The following is a 26,768-nucleotide window of genomic DNA, read 5'->3' as shown; positions in this document are numbered from 1 at the left end:
TCAGTGGTCTGATGGGTTGTTTAGTGGGAAAGCGGTTTAATGGTAAACGTAACTTGTTTATATAGTGGTTCCTGAAGGCATTAGTGTTGTGTTCATTAGTGGCACTTTTTATTTTTTCCTAATTTCCAAAAAAATGCTGCGGCCAGATGTTCGCTGTATGTCAATAGGAAAATATAAAATGCACTGCAAACTGTGTTTTACCTCTTTTGGGGAATTTTTCTTCACTTTTGGTGCATTTTTTAGGTCAGTGTTTTTGTTTTTTTTCCTACACGCAGCATGCTCTATGTGTGGTGTTTTTTATGTATTTTCCCATCGTCTTCTTGGTAGGATTAGAAATTGGCATATGTGAAAATTGCATAAATATAATAAAAAGCCACCCTAAAGACGTTTGTAAAAACACATGAAAGTCATGTTGTTTTTTACGTCGTCTCAAGAAAGGTGTGTGAAGAAAAGTCAGCTGTACTTTAGGAAGGCTAAGTGACGACCTTTGTAATGGAAGCCATATTGTTTTTTCCCCCAACTTTCCCAAAAACACATACAACTGAAAAACATAAATAGCCCTTTTTTTTTTTTACACCTTTACTAAACCGGATGATTCAGGATCTTATATTTTCTGGTGAATTTTCGGTCCTTTGTCACACAAGTTAGTGGGATACAGAAATTTTTTTTTTTACTCAAAAGCGAGGCACAAGCTTAAGGGTTTATTCACACAGGTGATTTTAACCCTCTCCAATCCACTGTCTGACGTCTGAAGACATTATGATTTAAGGCTGTACAGCTCCGATGTTGGAAGACATCAGTCGGGGTTCTCTTACTGTATATTACCAGCCTCTCTGCTGTCAGTCATAGCCGGCCTCCCGCTGCAGCAGGGGGGGGCATCAGAGATGTGCCCCCCACTGTTAACCCCTTCCCTGCCATGATCTATATAGATAGCGGCATGGGAAGGGTTAACAGAGGGAGAGCGCTCCCTCTGTGAAGTTGCCGGGCTCTTGCGATATAATTGCAGAGAGCCTGGCCTGTTGCCATGGCAACAGGACGCCAGATACTGGCGTCCTGTGTTGCCAGTGCCTGGGAACGCTGTATAAGCAATAAGGCATGGCAGGACAGAGGTCCTGTCATGCCTTATCACAGTGATCATCAGTGCTGTGCTTTAAGTCCCTCAGAGGGACACACATGGTGTAAAAAAAAAGAATAAAAATGTACAAAAAAGAAAAATGTTAAAAAAATGTAAAGGAAAACCTTTTTTTGTGCTTTTTCTCATATTAGCATAAAAAAGGTAAAAAAAAGGCATGTTTGGTATTGTCGCGTCCATAACAACGTGTACAAAAAGTTGAACACGCTTTTTTTTGTACGGCAAAAAGCGTTAAAAAAACCCGCTAAAAAACAGAGGCAAAATGCTAACTTTTAGCATTTTTGTATTTTAGCATTTTGCCTCCCAAAAAAATGCAATTAAAGTGATAAAAAAAAGCCGTATAATCACCAAGATGGTACTAATAAAAACTACAGCTCGTCTCGCAAAAAATAAGCCTTCACAAAGCTCCATACATAGAAAAATAAAAAAGTTACAGGACTTTGAATGCAGCGATATAGAAAAAAAAGATTTCTAAAAAAAGGGTTTTTATTGCAGAAAAGTGCAAAAACCTAAAACAAAGTAAGAATTTTGGTATCGCTGTAACCGTACGGATCCGCAGAAAAAATGGATTGTGTCATTTATGCTGCATGATTAACGCTGTAAAAAAAAAAAAATCTATGGCAGAATTAATGCGTTTTCTTCCCCGGTTATCATAAAAAAAAATTATAAATGTTTTTCAATATAGTCTATGTACCCAAAAATGGCACCATCAAAAACTACAGTCCGCCACGCAAAAAACAAGCCCTCATACGGCCGCGTCGACGGAAAAATAAAAAAAGTTATGGCTTTTAAAAAATGGAGATGAAAATCTGCCAAAAATTGTTGCGTCCTTAAGCCCAAAATAGGCCGTGTCATTAAGGGGTTAATACTGCAGGGCATACAGTTACGTCCTGCAGGTTCGGGGGGGGGGGGGGTGTATGCAGGGGCGATGCCGTGCAATACCACAAGGGTATACACGGCACGGCCCGCAACAGCTCCGATAAGCCACGCTACTCATCGGAGCTGTTAACCCTTTAAATGCCGTCATCAATTCTGACGGCGACATTTTAATTCACACGACCGCAAAGCAAAAAACTATAGAATAAAGATCTCATGTAATTTTTGTAGCAGTCTGTACGCCATAGAAACAAGACACACATAAAGATGACAGAATTTTGTTTTTTTTTCCATTTCCCTCCACGTAGAATTTTTTTCAAACTTTTTCAGTACATTATATGGTACATTAAATAGTATTACTGAAAAATACAACTCGTCTCCCAAGAAACAACCAGCCCTCAGACAGCTAGATCGATGGATAATTAAAAGAGTTATGATTTTTTTAAAGGGGGTGGGACAAACTGAAAATGGAAAAAAAAAGGCCTGTGTCATTAAGGGGTTAAGCATGAAAAACGTGTAATACTTGCAACACAAAAACTGAACATAAACTGATGAAAACTGCATAGATACAGTGAAATCAGTTTATCACTAACCAAAATCACACTCGCCCTTGTTGATAAGGCCTGATGGTTTCACTTCTCTTTGCGCAGTACTTGGGGATGTAATCTTGGTGGTTACTACAATGGAGTTGCATGGTGACGCACGAAAGGAGGATCAGTCTCTTATTAGAGTAAAGACAAAATGAGTTCAGTGATGGCGTTTGTACAGCAGGCATCTCGGTCGCAATGCGGTGAATGGTTCGTCCAACTGCATTGGGTCAGTCTGTTAGCCATGGCAGCTTTATATATCAATTGCCATATTTTGACACTGACCTGCCTCAGATCAATATACACTACAGCAGCACCTCTGCGTTCCTCAGCAGTGACCTAAGCATCGCCTCAGGACTTGCTCCCTGTCTAGCTTCCTCTCTCACTTAGCTTTCCCTCTATAGCACCCCCAAACCAACTTCTTACTCCATGCTGTGACCTCACTACTTCTGGATCCACACATAAGGCCGGGCTCACACGAGTGGGTTGGATCCCATATGTGGGAGGACCGCGGCAGATTCCGGTTGTGAGCCGGGCTGGTGACCCTGTGTACCTCCTTTAACGGTATAGCGGATGACTGTGGAGGCTCGCAGGCGGTCATGAGCGGTACAGTTTTTTTCTATTTCCCACACCGTCACTTAGTGATGACGTGGGTACCCGCACCCATACGCAGTGTCTCCAATCTCCACTGCAAAATAGAGCATGCTGCGCTTTTTCTTCTATATGCAATCCGCATCTGCAAGTGTGAATGAAAAATCACAAATTCATGCCCCGCGTTTTACCGCTGATAGTCTGCGCGGACAGCGATTGCGGAATCCGCAATACAAATTTGCCGTGTGAGCCCGGCCTTACTTTCAGGCCATACGTCAGCTACTAGTACTGCCAAACAGTGTAACAGCTATCCAGCCACGTGTTCCTCTGGCCACCCGGCAAACGCGCCAACACCGTCTCTGCAGGGTAAAATAACATCATAATCGCCCGTGATCTAACATTGCAGCATCTGGACGGGTTCCACACAAGTTATAGCTTCGTCTCTGTCACTGCACTGACCAATCTCATTTCTCTTTCAGACGAGTGTTGATGATGTGGAAGAGGATGACGGTGGTGAACATAGAAAGTATGAAGTGGATAATGACGGAGTGCAGAAAACCCCAGACTTACCGCATCCAGCAGACGGCAATTATTCTGTCTCTGCAAACCCCGACCCTCCGGCTGGGAACTTTGTGTGCGAAATGGGAAACTGCGGAGCTGTAAGTTCACGATGTTACTAGTTGGACATCCTCAAAATAGGGAGGCTTTTTCCTTCTTTTTTTAGTCTTCTTTTTCCTTCTTCTTTTTTCTTATACACAGCTTTTATAGCTCTTAGACAGTGCTACACACCAGGTATTGGTGAAGTTTTAGTTTGGTTCAAACTACTTTGGACCTAACCAAACTTTTTGCCCAAGTTAGACGGATCAGCTGACCACTAATCCGCACCTCTATCTGAACATTTCGGACATCTTCCAGTGAGCCCAGTTCTGGGTTCTGCAGGTTCCTATTGTGTTATAACATTACATTCTGTTGTCTGGCTTCCAGATATTCTGCTCCCGGCAGGCTTTGAATGGCCATGCCCGTATTCATGGAGGAACAACTACCCCTGCCAAGGTGTTTACCGGTAGAAGAAGAGCCAAGTCAGGGGCTCAGAGTGAATACTGCTCTGTGAAGAGCTCCCCGGCGCACAGCACCACCAGCGGAGAGACCGACGCTACATCCGTATTCCCATGTAGACTCTGTGGCAAGTAAGTGGCTATTTCCAGGATAGAGTAGGGCTGTAGTCACATGTGTAAATTCGGCAACTGCCCTATACCTCTAAATGGAGCTTGCAGAAACCAGCGCACATGCAGCAATGCACCTATCTGGAATGGCTTTTTCAGTCGCAGCTATTTTTGCAACCCGTCTGAATATATCCGTGGGGCGCACTGACAAGTTACGTATTTCCTTCAGCGATAAATCCACAACAAACCCACAGCAAAATTTTGGATGTGGACAGGCCGCTAATTTCATCTGTGGTGAAAATTGACATTCTGTGGATTCAAATGGAATCTGTTAGCTATGAGCCCCATAAACCTAACTTATAGGCTCATAGGAGCGGACACGCCGAGTCCGGGGATGTGAGGATTACGCTTACCTTTCCCGCCGCTCAATGCATTTGGCCGACTAGTGAAAGTGGGCACGAAGAATGAGAGGACTAGTTATCTAATTCTATGCCTGCTCCATGTAGTCCGGCTGCAGATGGGGAAACGCTGAGGAGGGTAAGTGGAACGCTCACATCCGCAGATTCGGGGTTTCAGCTCCTATAAGTTTAGTCTACGGGGTTGGTAGCTACCAGATTCCCTCTAATATCTGCGCTGCATCGCTGTTTTTTTGTGCTGTAATTCATTGTGTATTTTTTGTATGCAAATCCACAAAGGAAACTCCTTAGCATATGCGCCGTACAAAAAGATACCCCAAGGCTTTTTTTTTTTTTTTGCACAAAAATATGTTTTTGCGGAAATATTTTTCCTATAAAGAAGTCTATGGGAAAACGAGTGAAATCTCGCCAAACTAAGAGCATGCTGTGTTTTGAAAAAAAACACTAAGGACCCAAAGAGCGCAGAACAAGTGTGGATAAATGCCACAAAGTTTGTGATGCATTTCATAACCCCCTGTTGTCATCCACGTAACACCTGGACATGGCGGTCTTTGCCAAAAAAAAATATACGCCAAAAACCATGGCAGAAACGCAATAAGACATCATGTATGAAGAACATCCTAAGTGACTTAAACGGTCCGTCAATGACAGGTTTATAGCCGTGGTAATGAACTTAGTGAAATGAGTCCCCATTCTCTGCCCGGGTCTTTACAATTTTGACAGTCTCGAAATCTGATTTGTAGAACAGAACCCTGGATAACACGACTTCTAGCTGTTTTATAACTCACCAAATAGTGCAAACTTACTGCTACCAACAGATTCGGTATAAATTTAAAGCGACCCTCCCATTTCGGGAAAAAGTTCCTGAAACCAAAAAGGTTTGTGACGGGTGTATTGCCTGCACTCATTCTTCTCTGCCATCTATCTGATCCACTGGTTCTGAGCCGCGGTTTTGGCCGCCCTGGATGGCCAACACAACCTTCAGATGACCCAATTCCCATTGCTAGACTACCAATGCCTTATACCTGCTCTCCAGTCGGGCAGCGCTCGTCACATGATTAGCCCCGGACAATCAGAGAGCAGTGCACAGTGTGCATTAACTAGATAGAAAATTGTGGTGGCCATCTTGGATGTAGAAGCCAAGACCAAAACCAGCTGATTGAATGGACCACAGAGAAGAACAAGTCCATAAATTCACAACCTACTTTCTCTTAACTGCACTTCTAGCTAAACTGTTCCAAGTCGGCCTCGTGAAAATATCATTTCCTGCTGGATTCCTAGCATAAACTGTACAAAGCAGAGAACATTTGGTGTGTAGACTAGGGGCTTAACTATAGGGAGGTGCAGTTTTGAGGCCACACCTGGACCATGGAGTCTAAGGGGGTACAAAAGGCACCTCTGAAGCACATGATGGGTGGGGGACCCTTTACACATCTTCACCAAAGCTCCAAATGCCCTTCCTGGTATAGATGCCTACTGCTAGTTCTACACGTGGCATTGCTTGTGCTTATATCTCGAATTTATATCTACAGGGTCTTCTACAAGATCAAGAGTCGTAATGCGCACATGAAGACTCACCGGCAGCAGGAGGAGCATCAGAGGCAGAAGGCTCAGAAGGCTGCGGTGGCCGCAGAGATGGCCGACACGATTGCAAGGACTATAGTAAGGACTACTCTGCCCACAGACAATATCATGTCGTTTGATCCCTTCAGCCTGATTAAAACCTTGGAAGATGACTTTGATGACGATGTGGCCCAGGATCTAGAAGACGTCCTGGTGGAGACCGAGGTCATGCACTCCGACCTGATCTTGGATGATGAAGACGCAGATCTGCTGCAGGACGGGGACTTGTAGCCTGGCATAGTCACCAACATGGATCCCTAACTGGGAAAACTTTCATTTCCTGCACGCAAACGGAATTCTAGTTGGGGTTTCCGGTCTTCGGTAGGTGGCCCGCCATTGTGTGCTCATCAACCCGCTGCAAGAGGAGGTATCAGAAGAAAGCTTCACCTCTGGAAATGATCATTTTATTGCCGTTGTTAGGATTGTTTACATTGATTGAAAATCCATCTTACTCAGACAAAACTGTGACCACCGTGATGGCCGCCATTTTGTGGACTGCGCTAGGGAAGACCATTGGGCTGTGTAACTATGACCGATCCATGCTACAGCATGGTCTCCTCACTGGTTCTGTCAGGAACGAGCGCCCAGTGATGTTTTTACAAGCCGTTCGCCACTACCGTATGTGCGTGAATGTGTCATTAGTACGATGGTTCGGGCACACGTGACGCCATTGTTCCCTGCTTACATGTGGTGATGAGCTGTTGACAGCAGGTGGCGCTGCATAAAGGATGCGATTACTTATAAATGAGCATTTGCTTGTTTGTCAGCTGATCAGCAGCTCCTTCACCCGATCACCGGCCATGTGACATTTGTTTCTGATCATCTGCTTATGTAAAAGGTCCTTAAAGGGGTTTTCCATGCAAATACCATTGATGACCTATCGCAGGATCAGTCAGCAATAGTTGATCAGCTTGGGTCCCGGCCGATCCGGTGATTGGGCAAACACTGTCAGTACCAGAACACACAGGGGTACGGAACGGAAGCAGTTAGCTCCGACCTTCATGTAGTGGCAGCTAAGTGCAGGTGCAGCTCTGACCAGCACCGGCCACTACTGCACCTCGCTTCCACTCTGTAGTCCTGGGTGTTGTAGCCCTGACAATGGGCACCCGATTAGCTGTTTGGCTGAGGTCCCCAGCCACTCAACTATTGATGACCAATTCTGAAAATCGTATTTGCCTTGAAAACTCCTCAAAGTTTTGGCCCTTTAATTTAAAAAGTGGAAAATAGTGTCCCTATGGCAACACCTCCTGCCATTGCTCTGCTGGTTCATCTTAGGGACACTGTGTTTTTTCATAGCATCCCTGCACACAACCCTGCCACTGCACAAGCCATTTAAAATCTAGATGATAACTTTGGGTCCCACGATGTCCCTAGAACAAGTTTGGATAAAGCCTAAGTGCAGAAAGGAAGTGTTGTCATGGGGCTATAACTTCATGCAGTGTCTTCCTATCACCTCAATTTCCAAGCATTGCACCTATGAACCAAAGGGAATGACAAAATTACATGTTTACTGTCTAAATAAGATTTTTCTAGAAGCTGACTAAACAAGACTGATATAGACTGCCCTTCTGGCAATCCGGAGTTGATGGTGGCCGCAGCGCTGGGGGATCGTAGGGACGTCCGTCGGAAGTGATGGACAACATTGCTGTTCGTTGGTCTCAGTAGGAAACCATAAAGTCTCCTTATAAGGATTCAGCTCATACCCCAATTTTTACTTGGGCTCCAATTTGATTCTACGATCCTTAGATCCAAAATGGCGTCCTTGGTCTTTGGTTTTGTTCCGCAGCATTTACACGGATGTTATGACGTTCTAAATAAGTTTGTGAAATTTGCGATTTGTATTTTAACTCATGTTTTAGTAGGAACTTTTTTTTTTTTTTTTTAATCAGACCGGTCTGGGTCTTTTAATGTTTTTCAAAAAGTGCGCACTTCATTAGTCACAAGAAGCCATGAATGTATCCCAGGATTAAAGAGCATATACTAACTGGGCGCAACAACCATTTAGATGCTGTTTTATTCTATAATCTGCCCTACAAAAGTAGCTGATTGGCTGATGTGGTCAGATGATTGCCAAACTGTTGAAAAACTACAACTCCCAGCATGCCATAGTTAGGAAATCGTAGTTTTGCAACAGCTGGAGAACCACAGATTAGAGATCACTCATCGAGAGGTTAACATAATAGTTGAGATGCTGAATAAATGGCGTAGATGGGCTTCAAACGATTTCAGTTATCGGGACCCCCAGGAGAGCACTGGGGACACCTAGAAGGTGAGTGAGGAGACTTATAAGGCCATGCATGCTCCTCTGGGTGATCAGCTCCTCCTCTAGCCGGATCGGTGGTCATAGTTGGAATTATAATAGCCTTCACTCCCATTGGAAGCGCCAGAGCGATGCTTCTATCAGGGTAGGTTCACATGGCGGAACTCACCGTGGAAAAATTCCACATGAATTCTACCTATAAAATGCGCGGCTTTTTGACGCAGTGTCTCACGCGGCTCCCCATACGGAATTTGCTCTTCCGATGAGTAAAATCCACATTCGAAATTTCGAAATGGAAGCTAATGCGAAAGCTAAGGTTGATGCGAAAGTGCAGAGAAACTGGATTTTCGACAGGGCAGATGCAGCATGTGGACACCCACCAAATTCTGCGGCAGAAAGAGACAGATTTTCACGCTGATTTTAGAGCCGGAGTTCACATGGAGTTTTTCCGCCGTGTGATCCTACGCGTACACTTCCAGCTCTGACCACTGATGCGGATGTCTGGCCCCGCTGCACTGACGGCGGCTAGAGGATTCGCTGATCGGTGGAGGTCCAGAGTGACGCACCCCCCAACCCATCAACCAGGTCATCTATAATAAATGTCTGGAAAACTCCTTTAAAGAAACAAAAAAGGCCGTTATGAAAGATTCCCGTAAAGGAGAACTAACAGAATTGTATGAAAGACAAGAAGTAAAGACGTTTCTATTGAACGGCCTGCATCACATTCAGAAATCTGCCCCATTGTCTGTACGGCAAGGCAGAATAAGGCAAAAGCGCAGTCAGGAAGTGCTGTCATAATAGCGGCGGAGCTCCGGGCTTCAGGCCTGTGATTCAGGGTGGTTTCACACGGACGAGAGAATTGTGCAGATGATGAAAGCAATGATTTACAACGGTTTCCTTCCCATCTGCGATGTTTTCACTCATGTGATGTGGAGTGAACAAAAAATCACAGCGTGCTCCATCTTTCTGCGATCTGCGATTTTTTTTTTTTCCCTCTCTCTCCCATGGTTCCCTATGGAGCCTCCTTTTTATTGCAACACAACAAACCTGCCCCCATGAATACAATCGAGCGCTACTTGCAGACAGATGAATGTAAAGTTGCATCTGAGATTCCCAGGCGTAACTCGCATCAGACATCAAAAGGATCTTTTATACATTGCTTCTGCTAGTTCTCCTTTTGTTGGATCACCATTTCGGTCAGACTCTCAGCATTGCTGCTAGTGTTCATGACTCGCATGGAGCCCACTGCCCATGCTGTACGGAGGACCCCTATATGTATATGGAACATTAGGAGGGGAGGAACTTTTTAACCCAAGAGGTTAGCCAGGATTAGAAAAACTTAGCTGTTATTTTTTTTCCAGGAATAGCGCCCCATCTGCTCACAGTTTGTGTCTGGTATTGCAGCTCAGTCTCATCCACTTCAGTTTAAACTGAACTGCATTACCAGACACATCCTGTGGACAGATGCGGCGCTGTTTCTGTAAGAAAACCTATTTTGCGCATCTTGCATTATATGGAGACCCTATCAGCCTCGGTACCCGAGAGCGCATTACGGAATGTCGCCTGTCTTTTACGACACGTTTTATGCAAACCTTTAACTACTGTTTAGACTTTTTCGGTAAGGAGATGTAAATATTTTTCTGGATTATGACTGTAAATTGTATAAAGCAGAGATGATAGCCATATGTACAGTCTGGTGGGCTGCAGCGCTTCCTCACATCCCTGTGCCTTCCTGTCGCTGCTGATGATTTGTGAGTTACAAATATAAAACCGTTAGAGTTTGGGTTTTTTACTGTACATTTAAAGCTGAATTTCTGCCCGGAACCGCTGTAGGACTGGAGAGCTGCACTTTGTACAAACCGTTGCCTTATTACCGTTCTTCGCCACAAGAGGGCAGTAATTCTTGTTGGGTTTGTACTAATTTCACAATAAAAAGGAGTATTATTGAGGATTTGTCTTATTTTCTGGAATAATAGTTGTCGATCTATTAAAGGGGAGACAGAGGCACCAAAATACAGTGGAAGTTCTTTCATCTGATAATCCGGCGTGGACGGCGATCGCAGATGGTCAGCGGATCCTGGAAGTCACAATGAAGTTTTCATTCACTTCATTGTAATCTTCAGGAGGGTGACGTACATAAATGTAGATGCGTTTCTGTAGGCGTCCAGTGGTTGGCGCCACCTAGTAACGTCACATCTCAGCGCCAGATCATCAGGATTTCCCTCTACCACGGCTTTGTTCCCTTCTACAGCGGCAGCTCTGAGACACCTCCACCACTAGAAGTCCCAGCATGCTCCGCTGATCTACTGGGGAGAATGTTGGGCAGCAGGATTGGAATCCAACAGACCTTAGTCAGTAGCGGCCATTCTGTGCTGTTCATGCCCAGCTTGATCTAGATCCAGTATTTCTGTCATTTCTGTTGTTTGCCCCCTATGATGAAGCGAACAACTGAAAGCAAAAGTCCAAGAGAAAATAAGGTCTTACCAAGCAGTCCATGATTAGTAGCGCAGTCCTCTACTCCACCTCACAGGACAAATCATCCACTCTTCGTCAGTTGCATTGAGGCCGACGGTTACATGAAAGTAGGTTTCCCATTAACAAAACTGTACTGTACTCTACTAATTTTTATATGTCAGGACTGATGTTCAACCAGCGCCACCTACTGTTTATATCCCCAGATATTGTAACATTAGTCCTGGAATATCGGAGGATAGAAACAGCAGGTGGCACTATCCTAACATCGGTCCTGGAATATCTCTGGAGATAGAATAGCGTCACCTGCTTGTAACATTAGTCCTGGAATATCGGAAGATAGAAACAGCAGGTGGCGCTATTCTAACATCAGTCCTGGAATATCCGGGGATAGAAAAAGCAGGTGACGCTATTCTAACATCAGTCCTGGAATATTCGGGGATAGAAACAGCAGGTGCCGCTATTCTAACATCAGTCCTTGAATATCTGGGGATAGAAACAGCAGTTGGCGCTATTCTTACATTGGTCCTGGAATATCTAGGGATAAAAACAGCGGGTGGCGCTATTCTAACATCAGTCCTAGAATATCCAGAGATAAAATAGCGCCACCTGCTGCTTCTAACATCAGTGCTGGAATATCCAGAGATAGAACAGCGCGACCTGCTGTTTCTAACATAAGTCCTAGTATATCTGGAGATATAAACAGCAGGTGGTGCTATTTTAACATTGGTCCTGGAATATCTAGGGATAAAAACAGCAGCTGGCGCTATTCTAACATTGGTCTTGGAATATCTCTGGAGATACAAGCAGGTGCCGCTATTCTAACATCAGTCCTGAAATATCCGGGGATAGAAATAGCAGGTGGCGCTATTGTAACATTGGTCCTGGAATATGCAGTGATAGAGACAGCAGGTGGCGCTATTCTAACATCAGTCCTGGAATATCTAGGGATAGAAACAGCAGGTCGTGCTATCCTAACATTGGTCCTGGAATATCTGGGGATAGAAACAGCAGGCGGTGCTATTCTAACATCAGTCCTGGAATATCTGGGGATAGAAACAGCAGGTGCCGCTATCCTAACATTGGTCCTGGAATATCTGGGGATAGAAACAGCAGGCGGTGCTATTCTAACATCAGTCCTGGAATATCTAGGGATAGAAACAGCAGGTCGCGCTATCCTAACATTGGTCCTGGAATATCTGGGGATAGAAACAGCAGGCGGTGCTATTCTAACATCAGTCCTGGAATATCTGGGGATAGAAACAGCAGGTGCCGCTATCCCAACATTGGTCCTGCAATATCCGGGGATAGAAACACCAGGTGGCGCTATCCTAACATTGGTCCTGGAATATCTGGGGATAGAAACAGCAGGTGGCGCTATTCTAACATCAGTCCTGGAATATCTGGGGATAGAAACAGCAGATGGCGCTATTCTAACATCAGTCCTGGAATATCTAGGGATAAAAACAGCAGGTGGCGCTATCCTAACATTGGTCCTGCAATATCCGGGGATAGAAACACCAGGTGGTGCTATTCTAACATTGGTCCTGGAATATCTGGGGATAGAAAGAGCAGGTGGCGCTATTCTAACATCAGTCCTGGAATATCCGGGGATAGAAACAGCAGGTGGCCCTATTCTAACATTGGTCCTGGAATATCCGGAGATAGAGACAGCAGGTGGCGCTATTCTAACATCAGTCCTGGAATATCTGGGGACAGAAACAGCAGGTGGCGCTATCCTAACACTGGTCCTGGAATATCCGGGGATAGAAACAGCAGGTGGCGCTATTATTCTAACATCAGTCCTGCAATATCCAGGGATAGAAACAGCAGGTGACACTATTCTAACATCAGTCCTGGATTATCCGGAGATAAAAACAGCAGGTGGCGCTATTCTAACATCAGTCCTGGAATATCCGGAGATAGAATAGCGCCACCTGCTATTTCTAACATCAGTCACGAAATATCTCTGGAGATACAAGCAGGTGCCGCTATTCTAACATCAGTCCTGGAATATCCGAAGATAGAAAAAGCAGGTGGCGCTATTCTAACATCAGTCCTGGAATATCCGGGGATAGAAACAGCAGGTGGCGCTATTCTAACATCAGTCCTGAAATATCCGGGGATAGAAACAGCAGGTGGCGCTATTCTAACATCAGTCCTGGAATATCCGGGGATAGAAACAGCAGGTGGCGCTATTCTAACATCAGTCCTTGAATATCCGGGGATAGAAACAGCAGGTGGTGCTGTCCTAACATTGGCCCTGGAATATCTAGGGATAAAAACAGCAGGTGGCGCTATCCTAACATTGGTCCTGGAATATCCAGTGATAGAGACAGCAGGTGGCGCTATTCTAACATCAGTCCTGGAATATCTGGGGATAAAAACAGCAGGTGGAGCTATCCTAACATTGGTCCTGGAATATCCAGTGATAGAGACAGCAGATGGCACTATTCTAACATCAGTCCTGGAATATCTGGGGATAGAAACAGCAGGTCGCGCTATCCTAACATTGGTCCTGGAATATCTGGGGATAGAAACAGCAGGTGGCGCTATTCTAACATCAGTCCTGGAATATCTAGGGATAAAAACAGCAGGTGCCACTATACTAACATTGGTCCTGGAATTTCTGGGGATAGAAACAGCAGGTGGTGCTATTCTAACATCAGTCCTGCAATATCCGGGGATTGAAACACCAGGTGGCGCTATTCTAACATTGGTCCTGGAATATCCGGAGATAGAGACAGCAGGTGGCGCTATTCTAACATCAGTCCTGGAATATCTGGGGATAGAAACAGCAGGTGGCGCTATCCTAACACTGGTCCTGGAATATCCGGGGACAGAAACAGCAGGTGGCGCTATTATTCTAACATCAGTCATGCAATATCCGGGGATAGAAACAGCAGGTGGCGCAATTCAAACATTGGTCCTGGAATATCTGGGGATAAAAACGGCAGGTAACGCTATTATTCTAACATCAGTCCTGCAATATCCAGGGATAGAAACAGCAGGTGGCACTATTCTAACATCAGTCCTGGATTATCCGGAGATAAAAACAGCAGGTGGCGCTATTCTAACATCAGTCCTGAAATATCCGGAGATAGAATAGCGCCACCTGCTATTTCTAACATCAGTCACGAAATATCTCTGGAGATACAAGCAGGTGCCGCTATTCTAACATCAGTCCTGGAATATCCGAAGATAGAAAAAGCAGGTGGCGCTATTCTAACATCAGTCCTGGAATATCCGGGGATAGAAACAGCAGGTGGAGCTATTCTAACATCAGTCCTGAAATATCCGGGGATAGAAACAGCAGGTGGCGCTATTCTAACATCAGTCCTGGAATATCCGGGGATAGAAACAGCAGGTGGCGCTATTCTAACATCAGTCCTTGAATATCCGGGGATAGAAACAGCAGGTGGTGCTGTCCTAACATTAGCCCTGGAATATCTAGGGATAAAAACAGCAGGTGGCGCTATCCTAACATTGGTCCTGGAATATCCAGTGATAGAGACAGCAGGTGGCGCTATTCTAACATCAGTCCTGGAATATCTGGGGATAAAAACACCAGGTGGAACTATCCTAACATTGGTCCTGGAATATCCAGTGATAGAGACAGCAGATGGCACTATTCTAACATCAGTCCTGGAATATCTGGGGATAGAAACAGCAGGTCGCGCTATCCTAACATTGGTCCTGGAATATCTGGGGATAGAAACAGCAGGTGGCGCTATTCTAACATCAGTCCTGGAATATCCGGGGATAGAAACAGCAGATGGCGCTATTCTAACATTGTTCCTGGAATATCTAGGGATAGAAACAGAAGGTGGCGCTATTCTAACATTAGTCCTGGAAAATCTGGGAATAAAAACAGCAGGTGGCGCTATTCTAACATTGGTCCTGAAATATCTAGGGATAAAAACACCAGGTGGCGCTATTCAAACCTCAGTCTTGGAATATCCGGTAATAGAAACAGCAGGTGATGCTATTCTAACATCAGTCCTGGAATATCCGGGATAGAAACAGCAGATGGCGCTATTCTAACATTGTTCCTGGAATATCTAGGGATAGAAACAGAAGGTGGCGCTATTCTAACATTAGTCCTGGAAAATCTGGGAATAAAAACAGCAGGTGGCGCTATTCTAACATTGGTCCTGAAATATCTAGGGATAAAAACACCAGGTGGCGCTATTCAAACCTCAGTCTTGGAATATCCGGTAATAGAAACAGCAGGTGACGCTATTCTAACATCAGTCCTGGAATATCCGGGATAGAAACAGCAGGTGGCACTTTTCTAACATCAGTCACAAAATATCTCTGGAGATACAAGCAGGTGCCGCTATTCTAACATCACTCCTGGAATATGCAGGGCTAGAAACAGCAGGTGGCGCTATCCTAACATTGGCCCTGGAATATCTGGTGATAGAAACAGCAGGTGGCGCTATCCTAACATTGGTCCTGGAATATCTGGAATAGAAACAGCAGGTGGCGCTATTCTAACATCAGTCACGAAATATCTGGAGATGTAATTAGCAAATAGATAAATAGATACAAGCAGGTGCCGCTATTCTAACATCATTCCTGGAATACCTAAAATAGAAACCGCAGGTGGTGCTATTCTAACATCATTCCTGGAATATCCAGGGATAGAAACCGCAGGTGGCGCTATTCTAACATCGGTCATGGAATATCTGGTGATAGAAACAGAATAGCGCCACCTGCTGTTTCTACACCCAGATATTCAAGGACCGATGTTAGAATAGCGCCACCTGCTGTTTCTATCCCTGGATATTTCAGGAATGATGTTAGAATAGCACCACCTGTGGTTTCTATCCCTAGATTTTCCAGGACTGATGTTAGAATAGCACCACCTGCTACTTATATCTCCAGATATTTCATGACTGATGTTAGAATAGCGCCACCTGCGGTTTCTATCCCTAGATGTTCCAGGACTGATGTTAGAATAGCACCACCTGCTACTTATATCTCCAGATATTTCATGACTGATGTTAGAATAGCGCCACCTGCTAACATCAGTACTGGAATATCCGGGGATAGAAACAGCAGGTGGCGCTATTCTAATATTGGTCCTGGAATATCTGGGGATAGAAACAGCAGGTGGCGCTATTCTAACATTAGTCCTGGAATATCCTGAGATAGACAGAGCAGGTGGTGCTATTCTAACAACAGTCGAGGAATATCTGGGGATAGAAACAGCAGGTGGCTCTATTCTAACATTGGTCCTGGAATATCTGGGAGAGAAACTGCGGTGGTGGTTTTATAACATAAGTCCTTGAATATCCAAGTATAGAAACAGCACGTGGTGCTATTCTAATATCAGTCCTGGAATATCTGGGATAGAAACAGCAGGTGGCGCTATTCTAACACCAGTCACGAAATATCCGGAGATATAAGTAGCAGGTGGCGCTATTCCAACATCAGTCCTGGAATATCTAGGGATAGAAACAGGTGATGCTATTCTAACATCAGTCCTGGAATATCCAGGGATAGAAACAGCAGGTGGCGCTATTCTAACATTGGTCCTGGAATATTCGGGGATAGAAACTGCAGTGGTGCTTTTTTAACATTGGTCCTGGAATATCTGGGATAGACACTGCAGTGGTGCTTTTACAACATTGGTCCTGGAATATTTGGGGATAAAAACAGCAGGTGGCGCTATTCTAACATCAGTCCTGGAATATCCAGGGATAGAAACAGCAGGTGGCGCTATTCTAACATCAGTCCTGGAATATCCAGGGGTAGAAATAGCAGGTGGCGCTATTCTAACATGAGTCCTGGAATATCCGGGGACAGAAATAGTGGGTGGCGCTATTCTAATATTGGTCCTGGATTATCTGGGGATAAAAACAGCAGGTGGCGCTATTCTAACATCATTCCTGGAATATCCGAGTATAGAAACAGCAGGTGGCGCTATATTAATATCAGTCCTGGAATATCCGGGATAGAAACAGTAGGTGGCGCTATTCTAACATCAGTTACGAAATATCTGGAGATATACGTAGCAGGTGGCGCTATTCTATCATCAGTCCTGAAATATCTAGGGATAGAAACAGGTGATGCTATTCTAACATTGGTCCTGGAATATCCGGGAATAGAAACAGCAGGTTGCGCTATTCTAACATTGGTCCTGGAATATCTGGGAATAGAAACAGCTGGTGGCGATATTCTATAATTGGTCCTGGAATATCTGGGGATAGAAACAGCAGGTGGCACTATTCTAACATCAGTCCTGGAATATCCAGGGATAGAAACAGCAGGTGGCGCTGTCCTAACATCAGTCCTGGAATATCCAGGAATAGAAACAGCAGGTGGCGCTATTCTAACATCAGTAACGAAATATCTGGAGATATAAGCAGCAGATGGCGCTATTCTAACCTCAGTCCTGGAATATCTAGGGATAGAAACAGCAGGTGGCGATATTCTAACATCAGTCCTGGAATATTCAGGGATAGAAGCAGCAGGTGGCGCTATTCTAACATCAGTCCCGGAATATCCAGGGATAGAAACAGCAGGTGGCTCTATTCTAATGTCAGTCCTGGAATATCCGGGGATAGAAACAGCAGGTACCGCTATTCTAATATTAGTCCTGGAATACCTAGGGATAGAAACAGCAGGTAGCGCTATTCTAACATCAGTTCTGGAATATCTGGAGATATAAACAGCAGGTGGTGCTATTCTAACATCAGTCTGGAATATCTGGGCATAGAAACAGCAGGTGGCGTTATTCTAACACCAGTCCTGGAATATCCGGGGATAGAAACAGCAGGTGCCGCTATTCTAACATCAGTCCTGGAATATCTGGGAATATACAGGGGTGGACAAAAATATGGAAACACCATATGAAATGCATGCCTTAAAGGGGTTGTCCCGCGGCAGCAAGTGGGTCTATACACTTCTGTATGGCCATATTAATGCACTTTGTAATGTACATTGTGCATTAATTATGAGCCATACAGAAGTTATAAAAAGTTTTTTACTTACCTGCTCCGTTGCTAGCGTCCTCGTTCCCATGGAGCCGACTAATTTTCGCCCTCCGATGGCCAAATTAGCCGCGCTTGCGCAGTCCGGGTCTTCTGCAGTCTTCTATGGAGCCGCTCGTGCCAGAGAGCGGCTCCGTGTAGCTCCGCCCCGTCACGTGCCGATTCCAGCCAATCAGGAGGCTGGAATCGGCAATGGACCGCACAGAAGAGCTGCGGTCCACGGAGACAGAGGATCCCGGCGGCCATCTTCAGCGGTAAGTATTGAAGTCACCGGAGCGCGGGGATTAAGGTAAGCGCTCCGGTAAACTTTCTTTACTTCCCTGCATCGGGGTTGTCTCGCGCCGAACGGGGGGGGGGTTGAAAAAAAAAAAAACCCGTTTCGGCGCGGGACAACCCCTTTAAATTACATGGGATTATAAATCATATTTCAATAAGACATGTAGAGACCGATTTTAATTGGAGGTAATATTGCACAGATGCTGCCAGGCCAAAGTGAACATCTGCCTGAACAACAAGGTTGCATTGGCGGGGGGGTCTGAGCCAATCAGGTCTGAGCCAATCAGCTGCCGTTATCGGACGACTCTCAAAACCACCCAGAGCAGGGCAAGAGGTAAAGTAAACACAAATTTGACGGGAAAACTCTCAGCCCAGCAGGGTTCAAAAGGGTAGCTCAGTAATGGTTAAAATCCCATGCATTTTGTGTGGTGTTCTCCATATTTCTGTCCAACCCCTGTAAATGGCAAGTGGCGCTAATTTAAAATTAGTCCTGCAATATCTGGGGATGTAAACAGCAGGTGGCGCTACTCTAACGTCTTGTAAACATTTGTGCTGCCATTCCGCTCATCCCTACAGAAGAAAAACGGAGTGCGGCGCTTGGCGACATCCAGCAGTCCCGTACAGATGACGTGATTGGCTGTGGCGCGGTTTGCTGTTGTTTTATTCATAGGCGGCGGACATGCTCTATGAGCGTCTCAGCAATCGAGACCCCCATTGATCAGCCCGTCTCTGGGGGATAAGATAAATCTTGGGACACCTTTAACTCTTTCTGCCTATTGATGCCCCTGTAGGCTCACACCGTACAGCGACTTTGGCCACATTTTGCGACATTGAGATTGCAATGCTGAATCATAACCAACAATAGTGAATGTGAGCTATGGGACAGTCGCCAAATAATCCGAAAATGCCTTTATCCGATATATAATACTTAATGGTGATCGCTGAATTTCCCTTGTAATTAAAATGAAACACTAAATGATGTTTATCCTAAATGATGGAGTAACACCTGATGGGCTGCGTCTGTGTATAAATAACTTCTTGGAACTGTCATCAAAATAATTATAGGCCGCTACTTACTAGTTAAATAACCTATAAAGCCTCACATAAAATCAATAAAAATAAAAAAAGTAAGATAATTGTAAAAAAAAAAATTAAAAAATTACATGCAGTGCCCAAATCAAAGATGGCCGCTCGCCCACAACTTCCGCCCTTCAAGCTTCTCACTGGTATGTGACGTACAGAAGAGACGCTACACTTTTTCTCCATGCTCAACTCTACGATTCTTAGTTACGTCATCAGGAGGCGCCGGTTCGGACGTCACCGCGGCTCGCCCGATAGAAGATGAGCGCCTGCAGCGGGTTCGCCCTTCTCTCCCGCGGGGTGCGTGCCGCGTCCTACTGCCAGGTAATCGCCGTTACCATGGAGATGGGGGACACTTATTAGGAATGTGGAAATTCAAGGCTCAGCGTGCCCTTTGTAGCTGAAATGGTTGTGATGGGGTGATAGTACGGCCGGGAGGCATATATTTATTTTCAGCCCCACTTCAGCACTATTCAGCAAATCCAGCAACCTTAGGGTGGGGGATAACGTACTGGGGGTCTCACCGAGGTTGGGGGTCCTGTGCAGGAGGGCCAAGCTGAATGGTTTGTAAGCTTGCTGCGGGTCCTATGTTGATGCCTTGCAGATGGGCGCAGTGACCCGGCAGCCTCAGTGACAGCAGTTGCATCCGCCCCGTGTCCATAGATTGTGTATAGCGGGATCTTATGCCAAGTTATAAAGGTATCTCCTGTTATAATGGTCAGTAGGGATCTGACCGCTGGGACCCCCACTGATCCTGAGAACAGGGGTCCCTGCATGCACATCGCTGCACCAGAGGGTTCTGGGTACTTGGTGATTTCCAGTGCATATGGTGACCTCCATTCATGTGGGATCAGTGAGGGTCCCACCGAACATAAATGTGCCCCCTTTACCAGCAGCCTTCTGTTGTTACTGCCAAATGTCTGAGTGTTTCAGCTTCTTTGGCTGAAGCGGTTCTAGTGAACTCCCTGGACGATCCCCGCTGACCGCCGCCATCCTGAGCCGCTCTCTTCACCCATGTCATCAAACTCCCTTCTTGTGTTGCAGGTGCTCCAGACCCGGCCGCTCCCCTCCTGGGCCTGCGCCATTACCCAGCCGTCCAGACACGTAACGTGAGTACAGCGCTGAGGTCACGCCTCTTAGGCTGGCCGGACATTAGGGATTTCAGGCGGACATTCCTGAATGACTCCTTGTCGTTTTGGTCTGTGAAGGCCGTTGTTTTGGACGACTGTCCGAAAGAAAACCAGTAATGTAGTGATGGGTCTCTGCACTGCGGCCGCCCTGCACCTCTACTGATGGGATGCGGATCAGTTGCAGATTCCAATGACTGAAATTTTTGGGATGAATTGGGGTAATGGAAAAAAAAAACAGTTGCAAATGTGGACATATCTGTTAATTACCACTAGAGGGAGCATTCCTTTATAATACGGAAAGTTCCACCCACAGACATCTGCAGATTTTGCCGTGAGCAGGGATATTTCTGGACTCTGCCAGTCACATTAAGGAACCTTACAGCCCCTGACTGCAAAGAACAGATATCCGTTAAAAGTATAACCCTTAGAATTAAAGGGGATGTCTGGGACTTTACCACTGATGATCTGTCCTCAGTAGTTGATCAGCAGGGGTCTGCGACTGGATTGATATAGAGCCCGCTCTTATAGTGGACAGAACTGGAAGCAGACAGCTTTGTCCGCAGTGCAGTGGCCGTGGTTGGTATTGCAGGTGGCAGCTGTGTCTGCATTACCAAACTAATGTTGCACTACAGATATAACTGTCTGTTGCTTCCACTGCCCACCATAACAGTGGGCCCTATATCAGCGGACCCTGCTGACCTCTCATCAGTAGTAAAGTCCTGACAACTACTCTATTAAAAAAACAAACAAAAACAAAAAAAAACACATAAATCCCATTGTCTGACTGTCCTGTTGTTCTAGAAATGGCAGCCCTGCTGTAGTTTCAGCACCAGCAGGAACTCCTCCACATGACCTGCAGTCCAGAGTGCAGAAGCTGGTAAGCCTGAAAATGTTTATTACATGGGTGGTGATGTGTGTAAGGCCTCCCTCGCACAGGCGTCGTGGTAAGCACCATGATTTAAATCACGGCGCTTTGCTGCGTCTTACTTTCGTATTCTGCGGACGGTATTTAGCATTCCTCATCATTGATAAGAAGCGCTATATGCTCAAAAATAGAACAGACAGCGCTCGAAAATCATGGCACTGAAAAGCGCTGCAATTGAGTGGCTGTCTAAGCGGTCTAAGTGAAAACAATGAGAGCGTTATACCGCGATTAGTACGGTGCTGAAAGCGCCATGCTAATCGTGGTAAAAACAGTCTGTGTGAGGGAGGCTTAAGGGTCTGCTCACACAGTGCGGTTGCTGCCTCACACCGGTTTTACTACACTCCGCCTGTGCCAGCTGCCATAAAAGTGCTTGTGGTTTTGGCTGTGCTGCACCCTGCGAACGGACCTTTAAACACAGAGTATCCGTGTGAACAGAAATAAGAGTCGGGAGCGCTGCAGCATCTAACAAGCCACCGGCTGTAGTTGGTGCCGCAGCCCAGTCCCATTCCAGTGGAGCAACTACAAAGTGTTTTCCACTGATCTACATGGGTCTCCCGCACTGATCCGCTAACTATGGGCATGTTCGGATCAGGGTACCTAATCATGTCATATCTCTGCATACATAGATAACAAATGACTGTTCTGTCTTCCATGTTATTTAGCGTGTGTTATACATAAGGTCTCTTTATGCTCACACGTGCCAAGATGGGATCTTGTTCCATAGATTGGATTGGGGTTTGTAAGTGGGGAAAAAAACATTCCTGGCTGCAAAAACAACCTTGTTCCAGTCTATGGAAGAGATCTGCCGTCTGTAACATGTCTGTCACGTGTGAACAGCCCTACGTGTAATGTATCACCTGACCTTTACATGGGGAGTGGAGCTCACAAACACTGGATTTGCAATGAACTCTCTGTATGCGTAGAAGTGGATTATTCATAGTTCATCCAGTATGAAGGGGGAGGGGTAATAATAAGCAGGAGACGCTGTAACTGGTTTAAGTAATTTATTGTCATTCGTGCAGATAAGCACTATTGATGAGCCGGACGTCCTGTACAAGGAGATAGAAGTGTTAGCGAAGGGCCATGACCAAGCTGTGCTGAAGAGTTATGAATACTTTACAGTGCTGGCAGCTGAGGAGCTTGGCCTCTCTGTAGCGGTGTAAGTATGGACTAATCACTGTGTACGTATTAATGGCCTTCCTACCCATGGCTGTTCGTCTGTCCTTCCAGTTTGTGAACATAATCCGTTGCGGTAATTATTTCAACAGAGTAATTAATATCCCTAACATGACAACCCTATGGCTGCCTTAATCAGTTGATCCCCAGGAATCTGACTTTCAGAGTGGAAGTGGCATCCATTTCCACTGCAGTGACCTCTGCTGGTTGAAATGTAGATGTACATGCTGCCGGTGACTACACCCAAGGTGCCCATACATCTTCTGTTGGATGAACACTCGTTCAGCTGACATCTTTCTCCCACAAACACAAGAATGCTTGTTTGGGTGGAGTACTCGTATTTTCCACAAGGACAGCAGAGGAAGCCACAGGCAGACGGCTCTGGTGGCAGCTTACTTCCAGGAACGGTCCTCAGTGGCACCACTTCTGCTGTCCTTGCTTGACTTTATACTGTGATCCTCATTGCCAGGCGTACACCAAAGAAGAAGATTGAACGCCTCACCCTCCTAAAATCGGTCCATATTTTTAAGAAGCACCGAGTGCAGTATGAGATGAGGACCCATTACAAGCAGTTTACGGTAAGGGCAGCTGGGACTGTTTATATCTGCAGAAGTTACATCCTCCATGCAGGGGGGCTTGTCCTCCAACTTACGCAGTGTACTGACTAGTAGAATACCTTTTTGTTTCTTAACCCTTTCTCCACCTTCTCTGCAGTTGCCACATCTGACGGGGAGCACAGCCAACGTGTTCTTAGAATACATCCAGCGCAACGTGCCTGAAGGTGTAGCCTTGGAGATCACAAAGGTAAGTGCCAACCAAACCTCCATTATCCGAGCACCAGGCTTACTGCGGAATGAAGTAACCTGTTTATTTTATTCTGTTCTCAGACCCAACTTGAGAAATTACCAGAACATATAAAGAAGCCGGTATGGGAAACACTGGGCCACGAGGAAGAGAAGGAACATTCATGACTTGTGCCATTGCCTATGTGAGACTCTAGTAAACCTCTTGTATAATAAAATGTTTTATAATGTGGTTTCCTGCATTCTCTTCTTGCTATGGTAAGACCCATGCAGACTATCGTAACTGCAGGTAGCAAGTGCGTCCTAGTCCCTGCGCTGTATCAGGATATGCAGGGACCGGCAGCGTGGTACATCACTTAGTATGGCTTACATTACACACAGTTCTCAGTCAGTACCAGGATAGATACCTCTGTGTTGCAGGAACAAGGCTGCACATACACGTGTAGTGAGGCTTCACATGTTCCAGGGCAGCAGCGCCAATGAGATTCTGTGAAAACAGTATAATCTGCGGTCACCAACGCTCGGAATACAGGAGAGATTATCTGGGAGAAAAGGGTATACTCACATGGAGGTGCGGCCATAGTCCCTCTTCATCTACTGGAGATACAGGCTGGCCGGGTGCCCTCATTATCACTTCAGGTAGAGCTTACCTCCCTTTTTACTTCATTGGCTAACAGTCCCCTCGCTTAGGGCCCAATGTGGAGCGAGACTGCTGTTCAGAACCAGATTTTTAACTTTTTTCCCCCCCCCTCTTGTTCTTGACTTCCAGCTAGGTGTCATTGACATGGCTGCATGAGGACTTGTTTTGTTTTAATTGGTACCAAATACTGAATGGAAAAAAGAATGCAATTGTGCTTTTTTTTTGAGGGGGGGTGGTGGGGGGGGGGGTTAGAGCATTCAGTGTAGTAAAAGTGACATATGAACTTTGTTCTACAGCTCACGACGACTGACAGTTGGACCAAATTTAGTTTATTTTCTTTTTAGAATGACTTTTTCCCCCTTGATCAGGCGATGTGAGGGATTGGTTTTCTGTGGGGCGAACTGAAGTGTGTATTAGTATCAATTTGAAAAATGTATTACGTTTTTTTTTTTTTTAATTCAAACTTTTTGGCAGCTACAATAAACAAAAGCAATTCTGTGCTGCTTTTTCTTAAAGCCATGCAGGATAAATATTGATCTTTTAATAGCTCCCTTTTACATACATAGCAATACCAAATAGGTTTATTTTAATTGGTTATTTGATGGGGGAAAAGGGCTTGAACTTTTTTTCTTAGTCTACCTCCACACCAGCGAGTGTGAGATTTCGCTCGCCAACATGCAAGGTGTTTTAATGTCCCAGCCCTTCAGTAAAGTAGTGATCCGTCAGGGCGGCTTTTATCCGCATCAGAGGATTGGCCGCATGCATATCACAGACTGTGCAATGTGTTTTACTGTCTTTATCAAAAAATTGGTAGTGCGTTCTGAGGAATGCGGAGAAAAAAAAAAATTTTTTTACTTTTTTTTTTTGGCCCCCACAGGGGACTTAAACTTTTACTTGTATGATTGCTTGTATTAAATACTACAATATTGTAGATTAGAACTTTTTTTTTTTATTGTCGCTTACAGGTTGGGCTTGCTTCCATATATAGATGCCAATCATTAGAGACAGTGCTCCCCTAGCCATGCTTGGTGGACCCACTTTATGTCCAATTCTGTAGGTATCATAAGGGCACACCTGTGTGAATTCAACTTCAGGATACGGTTTTCACTATACTTTGCACTGCAGCTCTCTATGGGTACATTCACAGGCACTAGAGCTACTTAAGAAATTTCTGTAAGATGGAAGACCTTTGCAGAACATTCTGCAACAAATCTGCATGTCACTATACCAAGAGTGACTGCTCTGTATGCTCAGCAGATGGACAGATTTCCTTTCTTCAGTACGGCACATACGTCAGGATGTTATGTGCAGTGCAATAATTTTTTTTTTTGTCTCCCCTGCTTTCCCGCAGATCAGCGACAGCTTCAATGGAAGCCATACTGTGGGATCTGCAGACAAAGGCAGCATGCTGCGATTTCTTCCTGTGCATGCGATCTGCACTCCAGGAAGAAGAAGAAAAAAAAAAAAAAAGAAATCACATCTGCATGTTTTCGCTTGCCTTGTGGATGCAAATGCATCCCGAGGGGGGTGGCTCTCAGATGGATTTCATAATTAAAATCTGCCCATGGCCATTGGGCCTTAGGGAAGGTAGCTAAACCAGCTGCAAGCCAATGGTTTAAATCCTGTATTTTCCAGTGCCTGCTACCTTGATCACAGGCTTATATTATGAGAGCAGTGTTTACCAAACTAGTCTTCACAACCCCCCAACAGATCAGGATTTCTATAGTACTGCACAGGTGATGTAATTATTGTCAGTACCTCAGCCATTACCACAGGTGTTCTCTATAGGATAACATCAAATCATGTCAAGGACTTAGGTTTTGGAAAGACTAGTATAGAGGAAGATGGCTCCTATACTTCTATCACACATCACTGCAGGCTGTGCTCATTTTCCAAGGGGAAGGCAAAAAAAAAACCCTCCAGTGTTTAAAATCAAGAGGTCTGATCCTTGTTTCTGCAAACACAAGCTAACCTCATATTAGATTGTGTTGGGATCCATTTTAAAGGGTCTCCCATCACTTATGGTTTATCCAACAGGCTTTATATATGGTTATTGGAGAATTAGTTAGATGTCAGTTCCTGGCTTGTAGAAATGTAGCCTTAGGCCTCATGTCCACGGGGAAAATAAGAATTAAAATCCGCAGCGGATTTTAACTCTTCTCCCACGCGCGGATCCGCACCCCATAGGGATGCATTGACCACCCGCGGGTAGATAAATACCCGCAGATCGTCAATAAAAGTGATTTTAAAAAAAATGGACCATGCTCCATTTTCATGCGGGTCTCCCGCGAGGACGGCTCCCGCGGGCTTCTATTGAAGCCTATGGAAGCCGTCCGGATCCGCGGGACACAAAAATCAGAGTTTACTCACACGCTCCGGTTCTTCTCTTCGCAGCGGCGCCATCTTTTCTCAGTCGCGGCCGGATCATTTTGCTTCGGCCCGGCGCATGCGCGGGGCACGTCACCGACGTCATCATGCACATCCGCCGAGCCGAAGAATGAAGATCCGGCCGCGACGTGAGAAGATGACGCCGCCGCGAAGAGAAGAAACGGAGCGGATGGGAGGTGAGTTTATTCTGATTTATTGTTATTTTCAGCGCTCATGTCCACGGGGCAGG

At 45.4% G+C, this 26,768-nt stretch overlaps 2 protein-coding genes across 3 annotated transcripts in view; both read left to right on the top strand.

Moving 5' to 3' along the window:
- TRERF1 (transcriptional regulating factor 1) overlaps positions 1-10,597 on the top strand; it is a 138,672-nt gene extending 128,075 nt beyond the window's left edge. For both annotated transcript variants that reach the window (XM_066595584.1, XM_066595583.1), the window contains exons 15-17: positions 3,666-3,845; positions 4,171-4,373; positions 6,298-10,597. In XM_066595584.1, the coding sequence (XP_066451681.1) occupies positions 3,666-3,845; positions 4,171-4,373; positions 6,298-6,619 (705 nt within the window). In that variant the 3' untranslated portion in view covers positions 6,620-10,597. The remainder of the gene's footprint in view (positions 1-3,665; positions 3,846-4,170; positions 4,374-6,297) is intronic.
- A 9,066-nt stretch (positions 10,598-19,663) lies between these two features.
- Positions 19,664-23,743, top strand: MRPS10 (mitochondrial ribosomal protein S10). The gene is made up of 7 exons (XM_066595582.1): positions 19,664-19,801; positions 20,522-20,586; positions 21,409-21,484; positions 22,555-22,691; positions 23,178-23,286; positions 23,423-23,512; positions 23,596-23,743. The coding sequence occupies exons 1-7, from the start codon at positions 19,739-19,741 to the stop codon at positions 23,677-23,679; spliced, it is 624 nt and encodes a 207-aa protein (XP_066451679.1). The 5' UTR covers positions 19,664-19,738; the 3' UTR covers positions 23,680-23,743.
- Positions 23,744-26,768: the final 3,025 nt, after the last annotated feature.

This window comes from Eleutherodactylus coqui, chromosome 3 (assembly GCF_035609145.1).
Source record: "Eleutherodactylus coqui strain aEleCoq1 chromosome 3, aEleCoq1.hap1, whole genome shotgun sequence".
NCBI classification, from domain to species: domain Eukaryota; kingdom Metazoa; phylum Chordata; class Amphibia; order Anura; family Eleutherodactylidae; genus Eleutherodactylus; species Eleutherodactylus coqui.
Note: the sequence above shows the minus strand (reverse complement) of the source record. Positions and strands in the feature narration are given on the sequence as shown.

Bases quoted from the DNA above. Each gene is read 5' to 3' on its own strand.
- MRPS10 (XM_066595582.1), top strand. From the start codon at position 19,739: ATGAGCGCCTGCAGCGGGTTCGCCCTTCTCTCCCGCGGGGTGCGTGCC. The intron at 19,802-20,521 runs GTAATCGCCGTT...CTTGTGTTGCAG, and splicing joins GTGCCGCGTCCTACTGCCAG to GTGCTCCAGACCCGGCCGCT. The intron at 22,692-23,177 runs GTAAGTATGGAC...CCTCATTGCCAG, and splicing joins CTTGGCCTCTCTGTAGCGGT to GCGTACACCAAAGAAGAAGA.